This window comes from Syngnathus floridae, chromosome 2, assembly GCF_059516105.1.
Source record: "Syngnathus floridae isolate MCC-2025c chromosome 2, RoL_Sflo_1.0, whole genome shotgun sequence".
Lineage (NCBI taxonomy): Eukaryota > Metazoa > Chordata > Actinopteri > Syngnathiformes > Syngnathidae > Syngnathus > Syngnathus floridae.
In genome coordinates this window covers 14960672-14977518 of record NC_142414.1, presented here as the reverse complement: position 1 = coordinate 14977518, position 16847 = coordinate 14960672, and the positions used below count along the sequence as shown (strand labels likewise).

General features: G+C 43.5%; 1 protein-coding gene across 1 annotated transcript; it reads right to left on the bottom strand.

Moving 5' to 3' along the window:
- Nucleotides 1–5107: 5107 nt before the first annotated feature.
- On the bottom strand, nt 5108–16050 carry LOC148402090 (insulin receptor substrate 2-like). The gene is made up of 3 exons (XM_088359166.1): nt 12797–16050; nt 12164–12633; nt 5108–7268 (listed from the first exon to the last, which is right to left on the bottom strand). The coding sequence occupies exons 1-3, from the start codon at nt 15400–15402 to the stop codon at nt 7264–7266; spliced, it is 3081 nt and encodes a 1026-aa protein (XP_088215292.1). The 5' UTR covers nt 15403–16050; the 3' UTR covers nt 5108–7263.
- Between the last annotated feature and the right edge of the window lie 797 nt (nt 16051–16847).

The window sequence follows — 16847 nt, the reverse complement described above, 5'->3', positions numbered from 1 at the left end:
AAGCGGAACCAATGTGGTAATATAGCTCCTGGAAAGTAAAAGATAAAGATGCATCTGAAATAATAACAATCTTGTGGAACTTCAGTTGTTCATTTTAAAAGCAATAGCAAATTATTTCATTTTAATACTTTTTTGATGATTCTGATAGCTTAAGAGCTACAATAACGGACAATAAAAAATATATAGGATACCATCTAAATGAAGTTCATTACAGAAATTAGACAGGAATCGGCCTTCTGCAAAGTACTTTCGGTGTTTAATGAATCTCTACAATATGAGTTTAATTGTTTGAACTACTAAAATAAATGGACTACAGTTTTCGATTATCCAAAACAAAAAAAGGTAAAATCATAGAATGTGTTGAATCTATATATTAATATAATTTTCAATTTTGAACGGACCTGAAACGAATTAGGTTTTCGACGATTACTCATTTTTAGTCACACTGCAACTACAGGGGCGTGTGTATACAGTACTACAAACCGGCCAACAGGAGGCGACTACTGCTCGTCCAATGGAACGTGGGAAGCGCTGAGTTGCGAGAGTTGTTTACTTCGCTGATGCTGCCCCGGAGGATGCTGGGAAGTGTGTGTGCGCGCGAGTGTGCGTGGGACTGTCACATGTATATATGACGTGCGCTTGCTGTGCTTTCCACTGTGCTTTCCACATGCACGTACCTCAGGGAGGGGGGCGAGGGGGGCATTTGCGTCCATTGAGTTGTGTATATGCGCGCTTGTTGTATGCGTGCGTGTTGCTACGGGATTGGGTGACTCGGTGCCGGGGTACTTCTGCAGCAAAGTGCCTGCTTCTCGCATGTTGGGCTGCAGCATGCATGGGATTTTAGTTACGTAAATCCTGTCCGACTGCAACCTGCTACAAGATAGTAAACAGATGACGTCACTGTCAAGGAGCAGCCCGGGGGGGTGCACGCTTGTTTACAGAGCTTTTTAGAATCATGATCCTACAATTGTGGGCAAAAGTGTTGACAAAGAGAAAATACTTGGTTGATGTATTTTCATTCATTTCACATTATTTAACATGGACATCATAAAAATAATGGACCGAATATTGGACAACTTTGACCTCACGAACTGAATAGAAAACGCCAGACATGCATACCATTAGCATCAACACAATAAGAATGATACAGTAATACCAAAGTGCAGGACAGTGTATGCATACAATTGTCATTTAAGGTATTATACCTTTAATTTTCCCCAATATCCCATAGCTCCTTGCGACTTTAGATGTAATGTAATTTGTAGTTTCCAGCAAAGCTTAGAGTCAATAATGATTCCTGAGAATTTATTAACCTTTAATAATTTATTAAATTATTTATTAACTAACCCTATTCTATAGTTGCCGGGTTTGCCCTATTTACAAAAATCATAAATTTAGTTTTTTTTAAAGATTCAAAGATATTTTATTTGTATTAAATCACAATTTCAATTTGGTTAACTCCGTTGAAATTACTTTTATTAGCTGCTGGAGATTCTCTGGAGCCCAAAAACATTTGTGTCATATGTGACAATAACATACTTTAATGTACTAGAAGCTTTACATATGTCGTTTATATACAATATAAATAGTTTTGGGATAAACGTGACACAGAGCGAATTAAATCTTATGCACTGTATAATGAGACTCCAGCGCCAGCTGCCATTGGAACACTTCAGGCAAAAGCTGTAGTCACAAATAAACACAACAACAGCTCAAGGTGGCTTTCAGAGTACAGTACAGTGTGTTCCCACTCCAGGTATGCCTTGTGTGTTTAGCAGTTCTGTTTTACCAACAGGAGAACAGTGGAAGAGAAAGAAAGCACACCTCACTGCTAATGCTGTAATTTTGATTTACAGCAGTCTCAAACCACAAATAAATTGCTCAAAACAAATATATCAAGAGGTCAGAGTAGCACTGGCATGGTGACTTAATTACGGCCAAGCTGTAAATAAACTAATAAAGTGGTGATTAGTTGGTCGTGGCTGATAACGTTCGGTTATTGTTTAACATATGTTCATAGCAACCACCATCATAAAAAAACAAAATGGTTGCTGTAGTGGAAAAACATCAGCCACGTGGTGTTCCTCAGGGTATGGATTGCGTCTTTTCTGCTTCATCTATCCATCGCCACAACAGCAGCCATGTTTTTGGTTAGGGTTTACACTTTAGCAATATAAAACATTTTTAGTGAAAATGTTCTTACACTCAGTGACCCGGTATTTTTATTTATTTTCCCCAGGAGCAGCAAGTGACCTTCAGCCAAGTTATGTGGCTATCAGCGTCCCATCCAGAAGCTCAACTCATATCAACATCCACCTGGAAAACAGCAACTCTGCATCTTATGCAACCTTATTACCTGCCCATATGATGTACTGCTCCTCTATGAGAAAAAAACTCAAGTCATTATATAACATTCAAACAACTTACAGTTTGATGATGCCAGTTGCGATTTAGACAAAGCAGCACTGCTGTGCTTAATAGGACCTTGAACTATGCTCCAGCAATACAGTTTAACTCCCTTTATCTATCGTCACTAATTATCCACCCAATATACAAACCGCTTAATCTCACAAGGGTCATTTGAATCAAATACACACCACTGCTTATATTGCAACAATCAGAAATCACTACTCATCATTAATGTTTCATTGTTAGCAACTTCTATTTACTTACTTTAAGGTGTGTGGCAAGATGTATCAAGCTAGCAATCATAATTGTAGTCCTACTTGAGTGTCTTTTTCGTCCGCTCTGCCCACCTCACGTCATGCAACTTTTGGGTTTTGTTTGTACTCTGAGTTTTTATGCACATTGTCTTTTCATGAAATACAAATAGGATGAAAATCAAGTAAACACAGAACTTCGGACCAAGACTGCAAAACAAGATGCAGGCATGTGGGCTGGTTGCGTAAGCACGACACATATGAAAGTTCAGGCTCTCGTTGCCAGCATGTTATCTCGGGTTTACAACACTTTTTTTCTTCGTCATTTTGCTTACAAACGGCCCAGTTTCCTGATGTTTTTAGGCCAACATCTTAGTGTGCATGCGCTCTCCATTAAGCCCCCCGAAGTGTGTGTGTGTATGTGTATGCATCTGTATTAGCTTTAGCCTTGGAACTGGCATGTTTGACAGACACACACACGCAACCATGGCCCCCCGCGTGACCTTGGTTCTGTTGGTGTGCACGTACTGCTGAGTAAGATTCCTATAGACACTTTTGCTCATTGGATTAGGTCCAGTTTCAATCTTTTTCTGACACCTTATGAAGAAACAATAATGTTTGGCAATATAACAATAATAATTGTTATTACGTCAAGTCAAAATCACCTCATTAAAAAAGATAAATTATATGCAATTTGACTTATTAGGATATTGTTCAAGTTGCTGCGAAATCGGGATCATTGATGGGAACACTGACACCTCGGAGTTTCTGATTTGCATATGAACAGTTTTTCTATACGTGCACTTGCATGTTTTGCCTGAAGCGAGTTGAGCTAGCTTGTGCACCATTTCCTGATATGATTTAAACCCGGTGAGGAATGTTTGGACCTTTAAAGATGGGAAATATGCATTGATCAGTTCGCATGCATGTGTGTGCGTGAGCCTGTGTTTTTGTGTCACAGTATAATTTTACATCTGCATTGTCATTCTTTCAAAACATGTTTACAAGCTGCGGGAGCTTTCTGATAAGCAGCCTGTATTTGTCCACTCTGCTGTGTGTGCGCTAAAAACATCAACAAGCAAGCCAGTAGGCAAGAACATGCTCCTCATGTTGGCTGAGCATGTGGACTTTGTGCAAAGCCACAAAAAAGAAGGAGATGAGAAACACATTGTATTCCATACTCTCCCATGATTTTTCCAGGACCAGATTTTCAGGGCTCCCCAAATCTCTGATAAAAACAGATTCATAAAACCGTATGCAGTCATGAGGAACATTCTTATCTAATTAATTCTAATATAGGCTAATCAGTTGTATAAACCCTGTAAGTGTTTTTGCTTATTGTGGAGAAGGATTTGCAGGACTGCCTTGGTGGGAGCCTGGCATATCAATGGAATGCCATGCATTCATTGCCGAGATATAAAAGTCAGCCTGTGATGGAAAGGCCGAGCAGCCTTTGAGAAAGTGGGTCACGAAGTTCATTGAGGCGGGTTGAAACCTTCCTTAGGCTGATTCGGGGAGAAATAATGAGGCCATCCACTTTCAATCCCCTCTAGCACGGCAGCGAGCTGGCAGGGAGGCGAAGGCCAGCAGTTTGGATGTGGTTGCCAAAGGAGCAGCTCGAGTCGTCAACCTCTAGAGAGCCTCTTAAATGCTTGTAAGCTGTGGTGTTTGGCACAACGATCTTCTATGCCTATCTAAAAAGAAAAAAAACATAGGAGGAACTGCCATTGTCATTACCAAGGAGGCCTTTGCAGTCCACCATCACAATCGCCTCTAAATATTCACCCGACAGAGATTCAGGATTGGAAAGTAGTATTGTTATTGAAAATAATTGAATGCCCACCTGCCTCATTTGGGTGCCGCCCCAAAATTCAATGCGTGGGGTCATCTATTCCGCATGTCGTTTACCCCAAACACAACACTGCTCATTGCTTTATTTACAGTGAAACATAGTGGTGACAGCTTCATTCTTTGGGTTTGTTTTGCTTCAGCAAGAACTGGGGACTTTGTCAAGGTAGAAGAAACAACAGTTCGAACTTCCAAATAGCAGTCAGTGTTTGCACAAAACTTTTAGGCTGCAGGAAAGCAAAAAAGATTTCCGGAAAAGACATCTGAACTTTTTTTAGGGCTAATCTGAGGCACCTTAAACAGTGGTAATGTGTATACTGAGTCCAAGTTTGAATGTGACCGGTTAATTCACATTTTTTGCAACCACCTTGGAAAGATTCCAAAAAAATTTGATTACATTGTTCAGGGTAAAGGTCACATTATTAATGCAAAGTTTAAAAAAAATAATAATTTCAGCCTTGTCGCTTTTGAATCACAAAAACCTGGCATGGGAACAAGGGTGTTTTTTTTTAAATCCACTGTATGATGAAGTGAAATTTTTCCTTTTTTTTAATTAGAATTAGAGGGTTACATCATAAAGCTCTAAACAAGGAAAGCAGTTGTACTGGTGTAAATAAATGATTTATTTAGGTCACTATGCACAATCTATACAGATCAAAGCAACAAATGACCCGCAGAATCCATAAATTGTTAAAATAATTTCTCGTGAGTGTCACAATAGAAAGAGCATGGCGTTGTATGTACAATGGAAGACGTTGACACAAGAGACAAAAAAAAAAAAAAAAACACTTGGGAGAGGAGGAGGGAAAAAAAATTAACAAGGAACAGCAGCAAACCATGGAGACGTTTGTTACATTTGGTTCCACCATTACAAACTAGATCGTATTCATGTCACTATTGCATACCATTAGGTTAAGTCTGTCAACAAGGCAACTGATTTTTATATTAAAATATTTCGCTTTTACACAGTGAAGGAGAAAGCATACGATACACAGTAAAACCTGAAAGCAATAATAAGGATAGCTAAAATCTTTTGACATAAATACTGTATATAGTGTATACAACACAGGTAAAATCTATATTTATTAATTCTCAGGACTCTCAGTAGAATAGTTTTCTCTTAAACTCTGTCTATTTACACCATATTCACATCCAGGTAGTTAATAAATACAAACACCAGTACCGTCATGGTATACAGCTTGAATGTCATATACCTCACTTAAACCTGTCGCCGGCTCACTGATATTTTGGGACCTGAAAGTTTACACGTTCTACAGTACCCTGAAAGTCTGGAGGTGGAATCGGCATGTGTGTATGATACCATGGAGGACTGACATCTAATATTTACCGCTTGAATAAACTGTAAATGGATCAAATGAATGGAGGTCTTAGAAGTGACATTCACTTTTAAGCTAATGTGAGACGCTGTGTCAGAAGCGACAGTCACTAATGAACACTAACAGTATTACAATTTTAGTATGTGGTGCAAACAAGTGACATGTAGCGCAATTTGTAATGTTAACGTTGATGCTAATGCAAAGATGAATGATGTGCATAGACCGTACATAGACCGTACAGTGAAGCAACTCTCCTAAAGCTCTCAAATACACCTATTCCATTTTCTCATTCTCATTTCAATTCTTTAAAGACTTTTAAGCTGTTTTATGCCACTCCCAATTATAATTGACTGTGAAAGTAAGCAGGAGAATTACCCGTTGTGTATTTGAAGCTAGCGCATAGTTTTGCCTTAGGAAAGTCCGTTTAGTCATAATAGCACAATGCAAAACATCAAAAGTCGAGCTAACAGATAGCATCTGTGTGGCGGCGGAAAGATATTTGAACATAAAGAGATGCCTTTGTATCGTTACAATTATATAAGAGTATTCCCAAAGCTAAGGTCAGGAGGAGTATTTGGCAAAGTATGTTTGTTGTACTGGCCGATCCTCATAGAAAGATAGGTATGTACTTCAGTTTAACTTTCCACACAGCAGACTCCCCTGAGAGTTTCCATGCTTATGCCAGATGTTCCAGCCTCCTCTCTACAAATCACATTTTAGCTTCCGGTGGCAACACAGCAAGACGGTCCGGGGCCCGTATGCGTGGAGCAAGCATTAGGCTGCAGGCTCACGTGACTGAGGGGGGAAAAAGGTCAGAAGGGCAGTGCATTCCAATGCCTCGGATAGAACTTTGTGTATTTAGAAATATATTTTCTCAAGTTTGGTTAAAAAAATAAACTTGTGAGAATAAATAGCAAACTAAGAAAATACTTTGACTGTACCTTTCTTAAGTAATACTACGTTGCCAAGCGAATAACAATATAGAAGAACACAGGCAGACATACGCCAATAGAATATTATCTCATATTTCATTGAAAACAGAGAAAAATAAAAGCATTTAAGGCATTGGGCGGGACCCATTAAACATTCGTCCTGATGGAATAAATAAACTCATCAAATATAGTTCTGTACTCAGTGTACTTCTCACACTCCTGGTAGTCAGGTTTCATGGGAACAGTGTTCACTGACTGAGTTGATGCTCCATTACGCACGCACACACACACATACACACACGCGCACACACACACACACGTTCTTCGTACCCTTAGCTAGTTCCCAACATGCATAAATGGTGGCCTACTTTACACATGCGTGCATGTGTGTGTGTGATTTCATGTAGCGACGAGGTTTGCATGCCATCTCTTGAGGTCGCCGAAGTAAAAGGGGTCACCTTGATCACAGGAACAGTTGAGACTGCTTCAATCTGGAAGAAACAAGAGACAACACGATACGTTACATACAATTCACATAAAGCACCAATTTAACCGCGGGTAGTCTATTTAAACTCAAGTTGAAAATGGTTCAGACAAAAAATGGACACCACATTTTACACCATCATAGCTTCTAATTTAGTCACGTCCACTTCGAATGTCCATTCCATTCTTGTTACGCCGGTTGAGTCTCCAAGAGAAGCACGCAAACGCTAGCGAGCATGGAGGTGAAGCTCGGAAGCATTTCACCAACGGTCATAATTACATAATCCGGGATGGAGCGCGATGGGGGAAGGGCAGGCGCATATTGTCGAGATGCTACGGCCACTAAGTGAGCAGAGGATGACTAATTATAACTATGGTATGAAGCACTATGTTTTCGGGAAAGTGGGAGAGCGTCAGCAGGGCTTGACTAAAAGTAGACTCAATTAATTCTATGATGATGATAATAATAATGATGATAATCAATGCAATTATATATGCTCATATATAGAGTGGATATGAAGAAAATCTGCTGATATTATAAAGAAGCTTGCATCCAGACATGCATTGATTCCACAGTAGGCAGCATCTGATCAAGGCCTGCTGTCTAATTTGTCCCGCGCAGGATGTAATCTCATCTGGAGCCCAGGCTGGCTTCACGCTGGCCACGCACTAATCGAGCAGCTAACGCGTCTATCTGGAACATCCCAGCCTACTTTATCCCGCCACGCTGGAAAATGTGACACACTTTGCCTGCCGTGTTACATTACATGCATGGTTGTTTCCTACAGTATACAGTATCAGGTGACGTGGCTCTAATGCGTTGGGATACGCATGTGTGCAGCACATGTCCATTTTTCTTCTTCTTTTTTTCCTGTCAGAGGTATGGTGGGTTGATGAAAAAGCAATTGGGAGCTTTCACACTAATATGACTACCCAGTGGTTGGTTTGAACCAAACTCGAGGTCATTTCTCCTCGTTTCAGTTGCGAACCAAATAATTAACTGAGCGCCATGGTTCGAAACTCAATCTGTAGCCTGCCGAGCTTCTTTGTTAAGCTTTTTGCTAGTGACCTGTATGTAGACAACTAGATCTGCGGTTCTTAGCTCCCCAAGTATCACTATAACACCTTAAAATTCATTAGCGCAATAGGTGTTACTCAAAAACAAGGCAGAAGTTTTATTTCTAACTAGAGTATGCCACTGTAGCATTATGCACATATAATTCTTGGAATTTTCTCACATAACAAGAATTACTGCCAGTTTGGGATCATTTTGTGTGGATTCTTTTGCTTCTTAAGTCGCTTATCCCTCGCTAGTCTGTACAGCAAATGTTCCTGTTTACATTCTTCTGACCAATTAGAGAAGCAACTTTTCTTAACCGTGTTTACACATTCGGCTACATTTGAATTTCTCACTGTGTGGACTCTAAAAGTTGCAAGGGAGACATTGAACTTGTTCACAAACCACCATCTGGGATAGACGTTAAGAGCGCTAACTATAAATGTAGAGGCACCTTTGGGGTGACTTGTGCTGTTTGAAACAAACCAATGCGATCGTTCTGCTAGTGCATTCATTTGGTCAGGTCTGAAAGGTGTGCCCCCCAAAAAAAGTGCCCTACAAAAAAGGTTGGGCGAAATGTGGACGTTAAACAGACCAGATCCATGGACCAGCGTTAAAGTTCATCTTAAATTTAGCATTCAGAGGTCTCTTGTTTCTGTGCTAGTGGATCAAGTCCGTCGTGAAACACGCCAACCATTGGCTCATTATTCCTGAGATGACGCCACCAACCACTCTGGCTGCGTGAAAAGCGTTGACAGAGAAGGGGGGGATTTAGTAGGAGATGGGCACGAATGTTGCTAATCTTCCAGATGATTTTCAGAGTGCGGAATGGTCATGTTCTCTTTGGCCTGGAGGCGTGCCAGATGGAGTGCCGGTCATGACCAAAGCATTGACATGAGCAGACCAACGGTTAAATATTTGACGGTAAAAGAAGGTACAAGCTTTGTTGCGTGGGACAAATGGAGCTTTGGAAAGTCCCTGTGCAAGCTACTATTCTTTAAATAACGAGTGAAAGCAGATGGCAGTCAAATCAACACGTGATAACGCCATTAAGGTCATTGCAGTGCTAATTGGGCAACTGGAAATGTGCAGCATGAAGCTTGGGAAAGGTGCTAGTTTACTGGAAGTGGCAACAAATGACTCCATTAATCAACGGGTCATTAGGTAGAATACTTGAAGTCATCACGTGTCCGCATCGTTTCCATTCACTAATCGTCAGCAGAGATGCTTGCTGGTCACAAGAATAGTCCAATGGGACGTCTACAAGTGAGCCAGAGCAGTCTTTAACCTGGCTCCATTCTACGCAGCAGTCGGATGGAATCTTTGGTAAACAAGTCATTAGGTTTGCCGTTGCATGCGAGTGTTGGGTAGCTAAAGAGCAACCATCCATCCATTCGCCTTGCCTCTCCGAAAAGCATACAATACTCTGCGGCGGCCCCTCCCACCTCTGCTTGGCTTACTTGTGCTAAGTGAAGGGCCTAATGAGGCAGAAGGGCAGTGTTTTTGCACGCGGTTTCTCGTCTCATTATGCATGCATTCATTCGCCCTTGCATCACGTCAGCCGAGCAGCAAAACAAGTGACTCTCTGAACATAAATAGAAAAGAAGCCTCACATGCTCAAAATTGAAATGTTAGTCTTTACTTTGGAGGTGCAACAAGTACATTTATTTTACAAGGGATTTATCAATCATGGAAAGAGTGAACATGTCACATTTGTGTCATTTAAGATTATGCCGCATTAAGTCTTAAAGCGACATACTTAGGTCATATAAGTGGGTTTGAATCACCACCAAAAGGCACAATTAATTCAAAGCAAGCTAATTTGCTGCCTAATCAAATAAAACTATTCCTATAAGATGGAGCCTAAAATTTGGCTAAATAGTAAAATAGAAATTGGTGTCAGGAAATATGTTGAAGTAACACTGAGAGATTAAGTCGAGCCCGATGAATTCCCAGGTTGGATCTATTTGATAAAAAAAAAAATATATAGATATACATTCTTATGATGTTTTCCAATTTGTGTTGAAGTGCTGGGAATAAAATGAAGACTTTCAAGGTTTTGTTTATCCCATTCTGGTTTGATCAATGACTGTTCAATAACTAAATCAATCATCAACTTGTACGGACAAATTAAAGCTCCTCGTGACGGCAGAGGAATATAACAGCTATGCTATAATAAAAAGGTATTTTCTGCTCAAGTCGCCTCCTGCCACAAGTGTAATATAAAAAGGAATATGGTGACATCCAATTACCTGCCAGCCACATAGCAATACAACCACTTTGTTATTTCCCCTTCTTGCCTTCAAGGACAGACACTCACTCGTGCCAGATCTCACATGTCAGCTCTCAAAGCTCCACGCGCTGTCTCCGACCTTTGAGTGCTCGCAGAAACATGTGAGCTCACGGTGCGCAGTGCACGGAGCTCAAATTTCACGACAACATTTGGCCTGCGTGCCTGTTTTGTTCGTTGGGATATTTTGGAACACGCTATTGATCGTATGGCGGGGAGTCCATAGAGGTCACGTCGATGTGCAACACATCCTTAATGCCTAGCCAACTAAAAAAACAACAGCTGGAATTAGCTTTGATAGAAAAGTCAACTATCAATGAGATATTCTTCATTGTAAATCTGATCCTATTTGTTTCAAATGCTTGAATAACTGATGTACTGGAAAAATAACCATTAGCTTTGGAGGGGGAAAAAAAATTCTCAGGAATTATGTACAAACTGTACAGTGAGTGAAAGGCAACACATGCAAGTAGCTACACTCTCTCGCAGGGTTGTTTACTTGACTGTTCTCGGCCCGGTCACGTTTCACCGCAGCCTCGTGTTGCCTTTGCTTACTTGGAGTAAATGCTAGGATTGAACCACATAGTTTACATGGTATGTAATTGACAAAATAACCAAGGTGCATAAATTGTAACAACATGCCACTCGTTTGAAAACAGCACATCAGCGTGTCCAAATGTAAACAAGTTTTTATAAAAAAGATTATGCTCACAAGCTATTCGGGATGTGCATCCCTCCAAGAAAAGAGGATTCGATACGTGCGTTATGATTCAAGGAGGGTTCCATTTGAAAGTGGGGTGTATCGATTTAGCGGGATTACGATTTGCTTTGACGTGGGACGGCTCAGTTCGAAAGGGAGCCTCGGAATCTCGGTTCATCGCTTTGCCGAAGATTGAGTCTGGTGAGTAGTCGGATCAAGACAGTAATGAACCAATCAGTGAAAAGCGGACATGATGTCTTTTTTTTGGAATAAGAATAATTGAGTTTAATGCTGAATAAACCAAACTATCGCCTCTCCCGTCATTTTGAATGATGGATGGAATGAATAGACGATGTCACTGCAGATAAACAAATTTGATTGGACGGTTTGTTTTGAACGGAGGCCCAGCCGTGGTGAATGGCGTGCCCTCCAGATCCACTTTCTTAGTGGGTGTGCCTTGCCAGGGAATTCAAAAGGAAGAGTCTTACGCAATGAGTTTCTTGTTATCATTTGACATGCACGAATGAACTTGATTTTAATGTAATTGTGTCATTTCCTTCAAAGACCTTGGTTCAAGAGAATCTGTACGGCCAACCGACGATAAGCAAGTTAAAATGGTTAAGATTCCGTTTTGTAAATCAGATTCTTCCATAATCTGTTTTTGTAAATCTCTATGGCATTCCCTTGTCAATTCAAAACAAGCTAAAGACAATAATCATGTTCAGTCTGTGGAATTAACAGACTATTCAAAGTGCATGTTTACCACCCTCATTATATACAACAGTTTTGAATCACGTAATAGTGATTGCCAATGGCTGCCAAAAAAAAATAAAAAAATAAAAAATAAAGGTCTCACCTTTGGCAGTAGTCGCAGACTCCTTGAAGCCCAAGCAGACATATGGCGAGCTGTGTAATCCATTGATACCCTGTTTGCAGCTGCTAACTGGTTTGAAGCCATCCAGATCATCACATTTGTTGTCCAGCAGGTTCAAGGCAATGTAGTTGAGTCTGTTTGGGTACCGGTTCACAGGGCTGCCGTACTCCTCGTCTGAGCCCTCACTGCTCCGCGAGGAGATGTTCTCCACAGAGCTGTGTCTCTTGCCGGTATCGCCGCAGGCGAACGAAGGGAAGACGGGCGTCACGGTGGCTGTGGAGGAGAAGGTCTCCGAGCTGTGGCGTCTACGTCCTTGCGGATTGGCGCGGATCACTTTGGCCGAGCAGTCGGGGTCCAGTGTGGATGAAGAGGCGGCCCCAAGGAGGAAGACACCGATTCCTTCTGGGACAGCCGGCTGTTCCAGGGAATGCCTCCGTCCTCTGCTGCTCTGACTGAGAGATGCCAGAACAAAAACAACAGACCTTCAATATTAAAAGATACCTCTGCAAAGCACAAGAAAAAAGTTTCAGTGTTGTCTGTATTCTTATATCATATGCTGAACTTCTTTGAACTTTGATCATAACTAAATCAAGGAAAACAGGAACACACACATACCTTGTTGTAACTTGAGGAACAAGCTGCGGGGGTGAGTTGGTCATCTCAAACGTCATCTGTGTATAGTCATGATGCCCCTCTTGGCCTTCTCTCGTCTGTTTCTGGCCACCCAAATGGTACAGCTCGTCCTGCTCCGACCGGGGACACAAGGAGAGATCGGAGAGTGCGTCTGGGTGCTCCGCCGCAAGAGCGTCAGCCTCCTTGGGCTGGTGCAGGGCCATCTCGAGTTTGATGTAGGAAGTCAGACAGGGCCTCCTGGAACCGTCGTCACAAGAACTCAGAGATGACGACTGGCTCTCTGTGGACTCGGTCGAAGGCGGAGAGATTCGGGTGCCGCTGAAGTCAATGTTAATGTACTCTCCGGGGCTGCGGGGCTCACCGGGCACTGGGTACTCCTGCATGCTAGGCAGCGTCCGGAAAGTTTCCAGGGACAGCCTGTTGGGCCTGCCGAGCCTCCCTCTGTGGGTCAGGTTGTGTCTGGCCGGGGAAGCGGTCGAAGGGCTCAGCGGCGAGTCCTGGGCCGAGGCAGGTTGCATCACGGAATAGTAGTCGGCATCTGCCGCCCTCTGCCTGGAACTTTGAGGGCTCATCAACACGTACTGGTTGCTGTCGTCATTCTTGGAGCCTTGGACTTTAGCGGGGAGAGAGAGGGAGCCAGGCTGGTACACTGGCCTCACCGATGTCGGTTCTCCAGCCATCAAACCCATGTAGTAGTCAGGGGGGGTCTGGAGTGCAGCTGGATTTCCGGGCGACATGTTCATGTATTCACCATGCCTGTCAGGGCTCTCCGTGGAGGACTTGGAGCCACACCACATTCGCATGTAGCCACTGTCCTCCAGTGAGATGCTCGAGGGGGAGCTGGTTTTGTAACCCCTGCTGGTAGCCCCGTGAGGGTGCACTCTGGGGTTCACAATCTGCTTTGGTGCAGAGACGCACATGGGGCTCATGGGCACGTAGTTGTCGACCTTGCCGGAATGCGGCGCCACGCCTGGAGTCATGGGCATGTAGCCATCGTCAACGAGGTTACTACTAGAGCTTCTGGTTGAGCCAATCTCTATGTCTCCATAATCTTCTGGGTAGCAGACTTTAGGTGAGGCAGAATGAGAGTTGTGTCCATCGCGGGCCTGAATGAGCGTGTACTCATCCAGGGATGCGGAGGATAGCGGCGTCAAGGCTTTTTGAGGACGTGGTGTGGTGAGGGAGTGAGTTCGCTTCCTGTAAGCTTTGTCCATGAACATGTAGCCACAAGTGTCGCTCATGTCACGGGATGAAGGGGTGCTCGACAGGGAATCTGGGGTTTCGCTGCGGGTTAGGGGGAGGAACTTTGCTTCAAGCGGACTGCAACTGTAATCGTCGCACAGCATGAAGCTGGTGTCGCCGAGCGACCCGCTGCAACTGTAAGCTTGTCCAGCCTTGTTGGGAGTGGAGAGATTCTGTCCGGGTGACATGCTGATGGGGCTGGAGGCGGCGGGAGGGGAGTTGGAACCTGGCATGGACAGACTGTGATGCAGGTTGAAGGACGACTCGAGCATCCTGCAAGTGCGCCCGTTGCTCAGAGTGTTGGATCTGCTGAGTTGAGCGGCGACATTCGGACTGGCGGGTCTTCCGTTCACGGGCATTGACATGGACACGGGCCGCGGCACGCTTCCGTCGCCCTCGCTGGAGGTTCTCACGCGGCAGGATGTAAACTTTCTTCTTGGAGATGTGGCGGCGGCGCTGGCTGTTCTGGATCTCCTCACCAGGCCCGTCTGACTTGGGGGCAAGTTAGTGAGATTGCGTCGCGTGGGCACAGAGATGGGGGTGGTGCTGGCTGACTGGCTTTTGCTTCTGGGCCTGAACTCTGAGAGCTCTTTCATGGCCTTCATAGCTTCCAGGATGGTCTCGTGGATGTTCTGGGCAACTACAGAGTCCTCCGCCTGCATCCAGAACTCCCCAGCCCCGGTTACTGCTGATCGGCCTACCTCGATGAAGAAGAAGCTGTCAGAGTGACCGCATCTCCTGATGTTCATGAGCTGTAAACACACCGCGGCTGTCTCGGAGTTCAGCTTCACAAAACTGATGGTTCGGCTGGACAAACAGAGCCTATAGACTCCCGTGAGATTCTTCACTTGACCCAGACCTTTGGATTTTAAATTGACCTGCCATACCTCCTTGTATGCCTCTGTCACTGGGGTGACGAGTCCATAGTTGGCCTCCTCAAAGCCGACAAGGGAGGAGGTGGAAGCGGGGCTGTCGTACACCCTTCCCTCGGCGAGGAGGTCAGTCAGAACCTCGTACCAGCTCTCCTGATCCCGCTCGCTGTCCGCAGCCACGGCGAAGTACTCGTCCTTGGTGTAGAGGGCGATAAGGTGTTTGTGTTTGGCGTCCGCTCGCTTGTTGACGCAGAGGCAGGAGTCCAAACTTATCACCCGTTTGGCAGCGCCCTTGTTCCGCCATTTCTTCTCACTCTCGTAGTACTCCAGCCGAGCTGGCGAGCGATCGGCGGGCTCCCTCAACACGAAAAAGCGCCTGTGTCCGTGTTTCTGCTTCCTCAAGTAGCCGCACTTCTTTACGCCATTGACGCCATTAGATAACAGGTGTCCCGCCACCCCCGGAGGACTTGCCATCTCTCGTGACCGAGGATCAGAATGCGCTCAATTCCAAAAAGCAAAATTAAAGATATTACGACGCTACTTTCATTTAATCCATAGCGGACGTGTCCGCTGCGTTCATGTTAAAAAAACGGTGCGCGCAAGAGGACTGAATGACTGATCCCGTTGTGGAGAAAAACAACATGTGACGCGCCGCGCTAAAACCACAGGAGAACACTGAGTCATAGGGGGGCGTGCCTGTCCATCAACCAGCTGCGAGGCCTCTCATTGGCTATGCCGGGTAATTCAAACACTGCAAACCCCGCCCCTTGTACTTACCCCCATTTCCAAAGAAAAACAAGATCCGTTGACAGCCATTGAAACGTGTCTTCAAAACACAGTGAAAGTTCTGCCATATGATAGCTAAATAGATTGATAGCAATTACATAGGTGACTATCGGTTGATGTTTGGATTATTGACGATTTGCAACATTAACCCTGGCTTGTTAATGAGCATTTAGTAGGCACTGCCACTTGTAAACAACCCTGACGTCCTAATTGTTACATAAGCGAAGTCAAGGCGTATTTTTGAACCAGGGATTCTTCCTCTCATCTCGTTTCTGTGCAACACAACACATTTTTTTTCCCAGGCAGCAAACCGGGTTATCATTGACTGCTTTTAACTGTAATCCAATCTAAAAAGAGCAACAAACGTCGAATAGTACCAGACGTAAATAGCAACAGTTAAGCTTGCGTATCATGCGTCATAAACGTTACTGCTGGACACAACATCCTCACATCAGAGGGAGGATGAACGTGTCAAAGGGTTCAGTTCGCTGTACTGGAGCCATCAATGTGCAGAAATGCTGCCATCTTCTGGACTCTTAGCTACACTGTGGACGAGCTTGAGCAAAAAGAATATTGGATGGTGTAAAATGACGCCAGAAAAACAACTGGCAAGTGCATAGGACATCAAGGATTTAAAATGTCTGAGCCATATGTTTCTGCGAATTAAGCAGAGATTTACTACAACCAAATTCAACAATAGTGGTTCTTTCATCTCTCTGGTCCATTTTTTGTCTGATTGAATGTGTTTAGCAGTTTTGTGTCACTAAATCAGAGTGGTGTTTATGTGTTTGCTTGTCGATTAAAGAATGTTGAAAATATGCTGCAATCAGCCTTAACCCTGTTGAATCAACACTTTTGCAAAACAGACCACGCAGAGGTCAAAAGTCACACACAAACAAAAGATGGCATCACATGACCAGTCATGAGACATCTTGAGACAGGCCCTCTTAGAACGTTATCCTCTCAAATATACACATACAACATCCGTTTTGAGAAGTTGGAACAATGTACGCCAAAAGTTTTTCTAATTTTGTCAAATTGCATATTTTTGCATTACGTAATAAAAAAAAGTGCATTATTGAAATATGCGAAGTAAATAAAAATACATGTTTTTGCACATTCGCGTTTCTAGC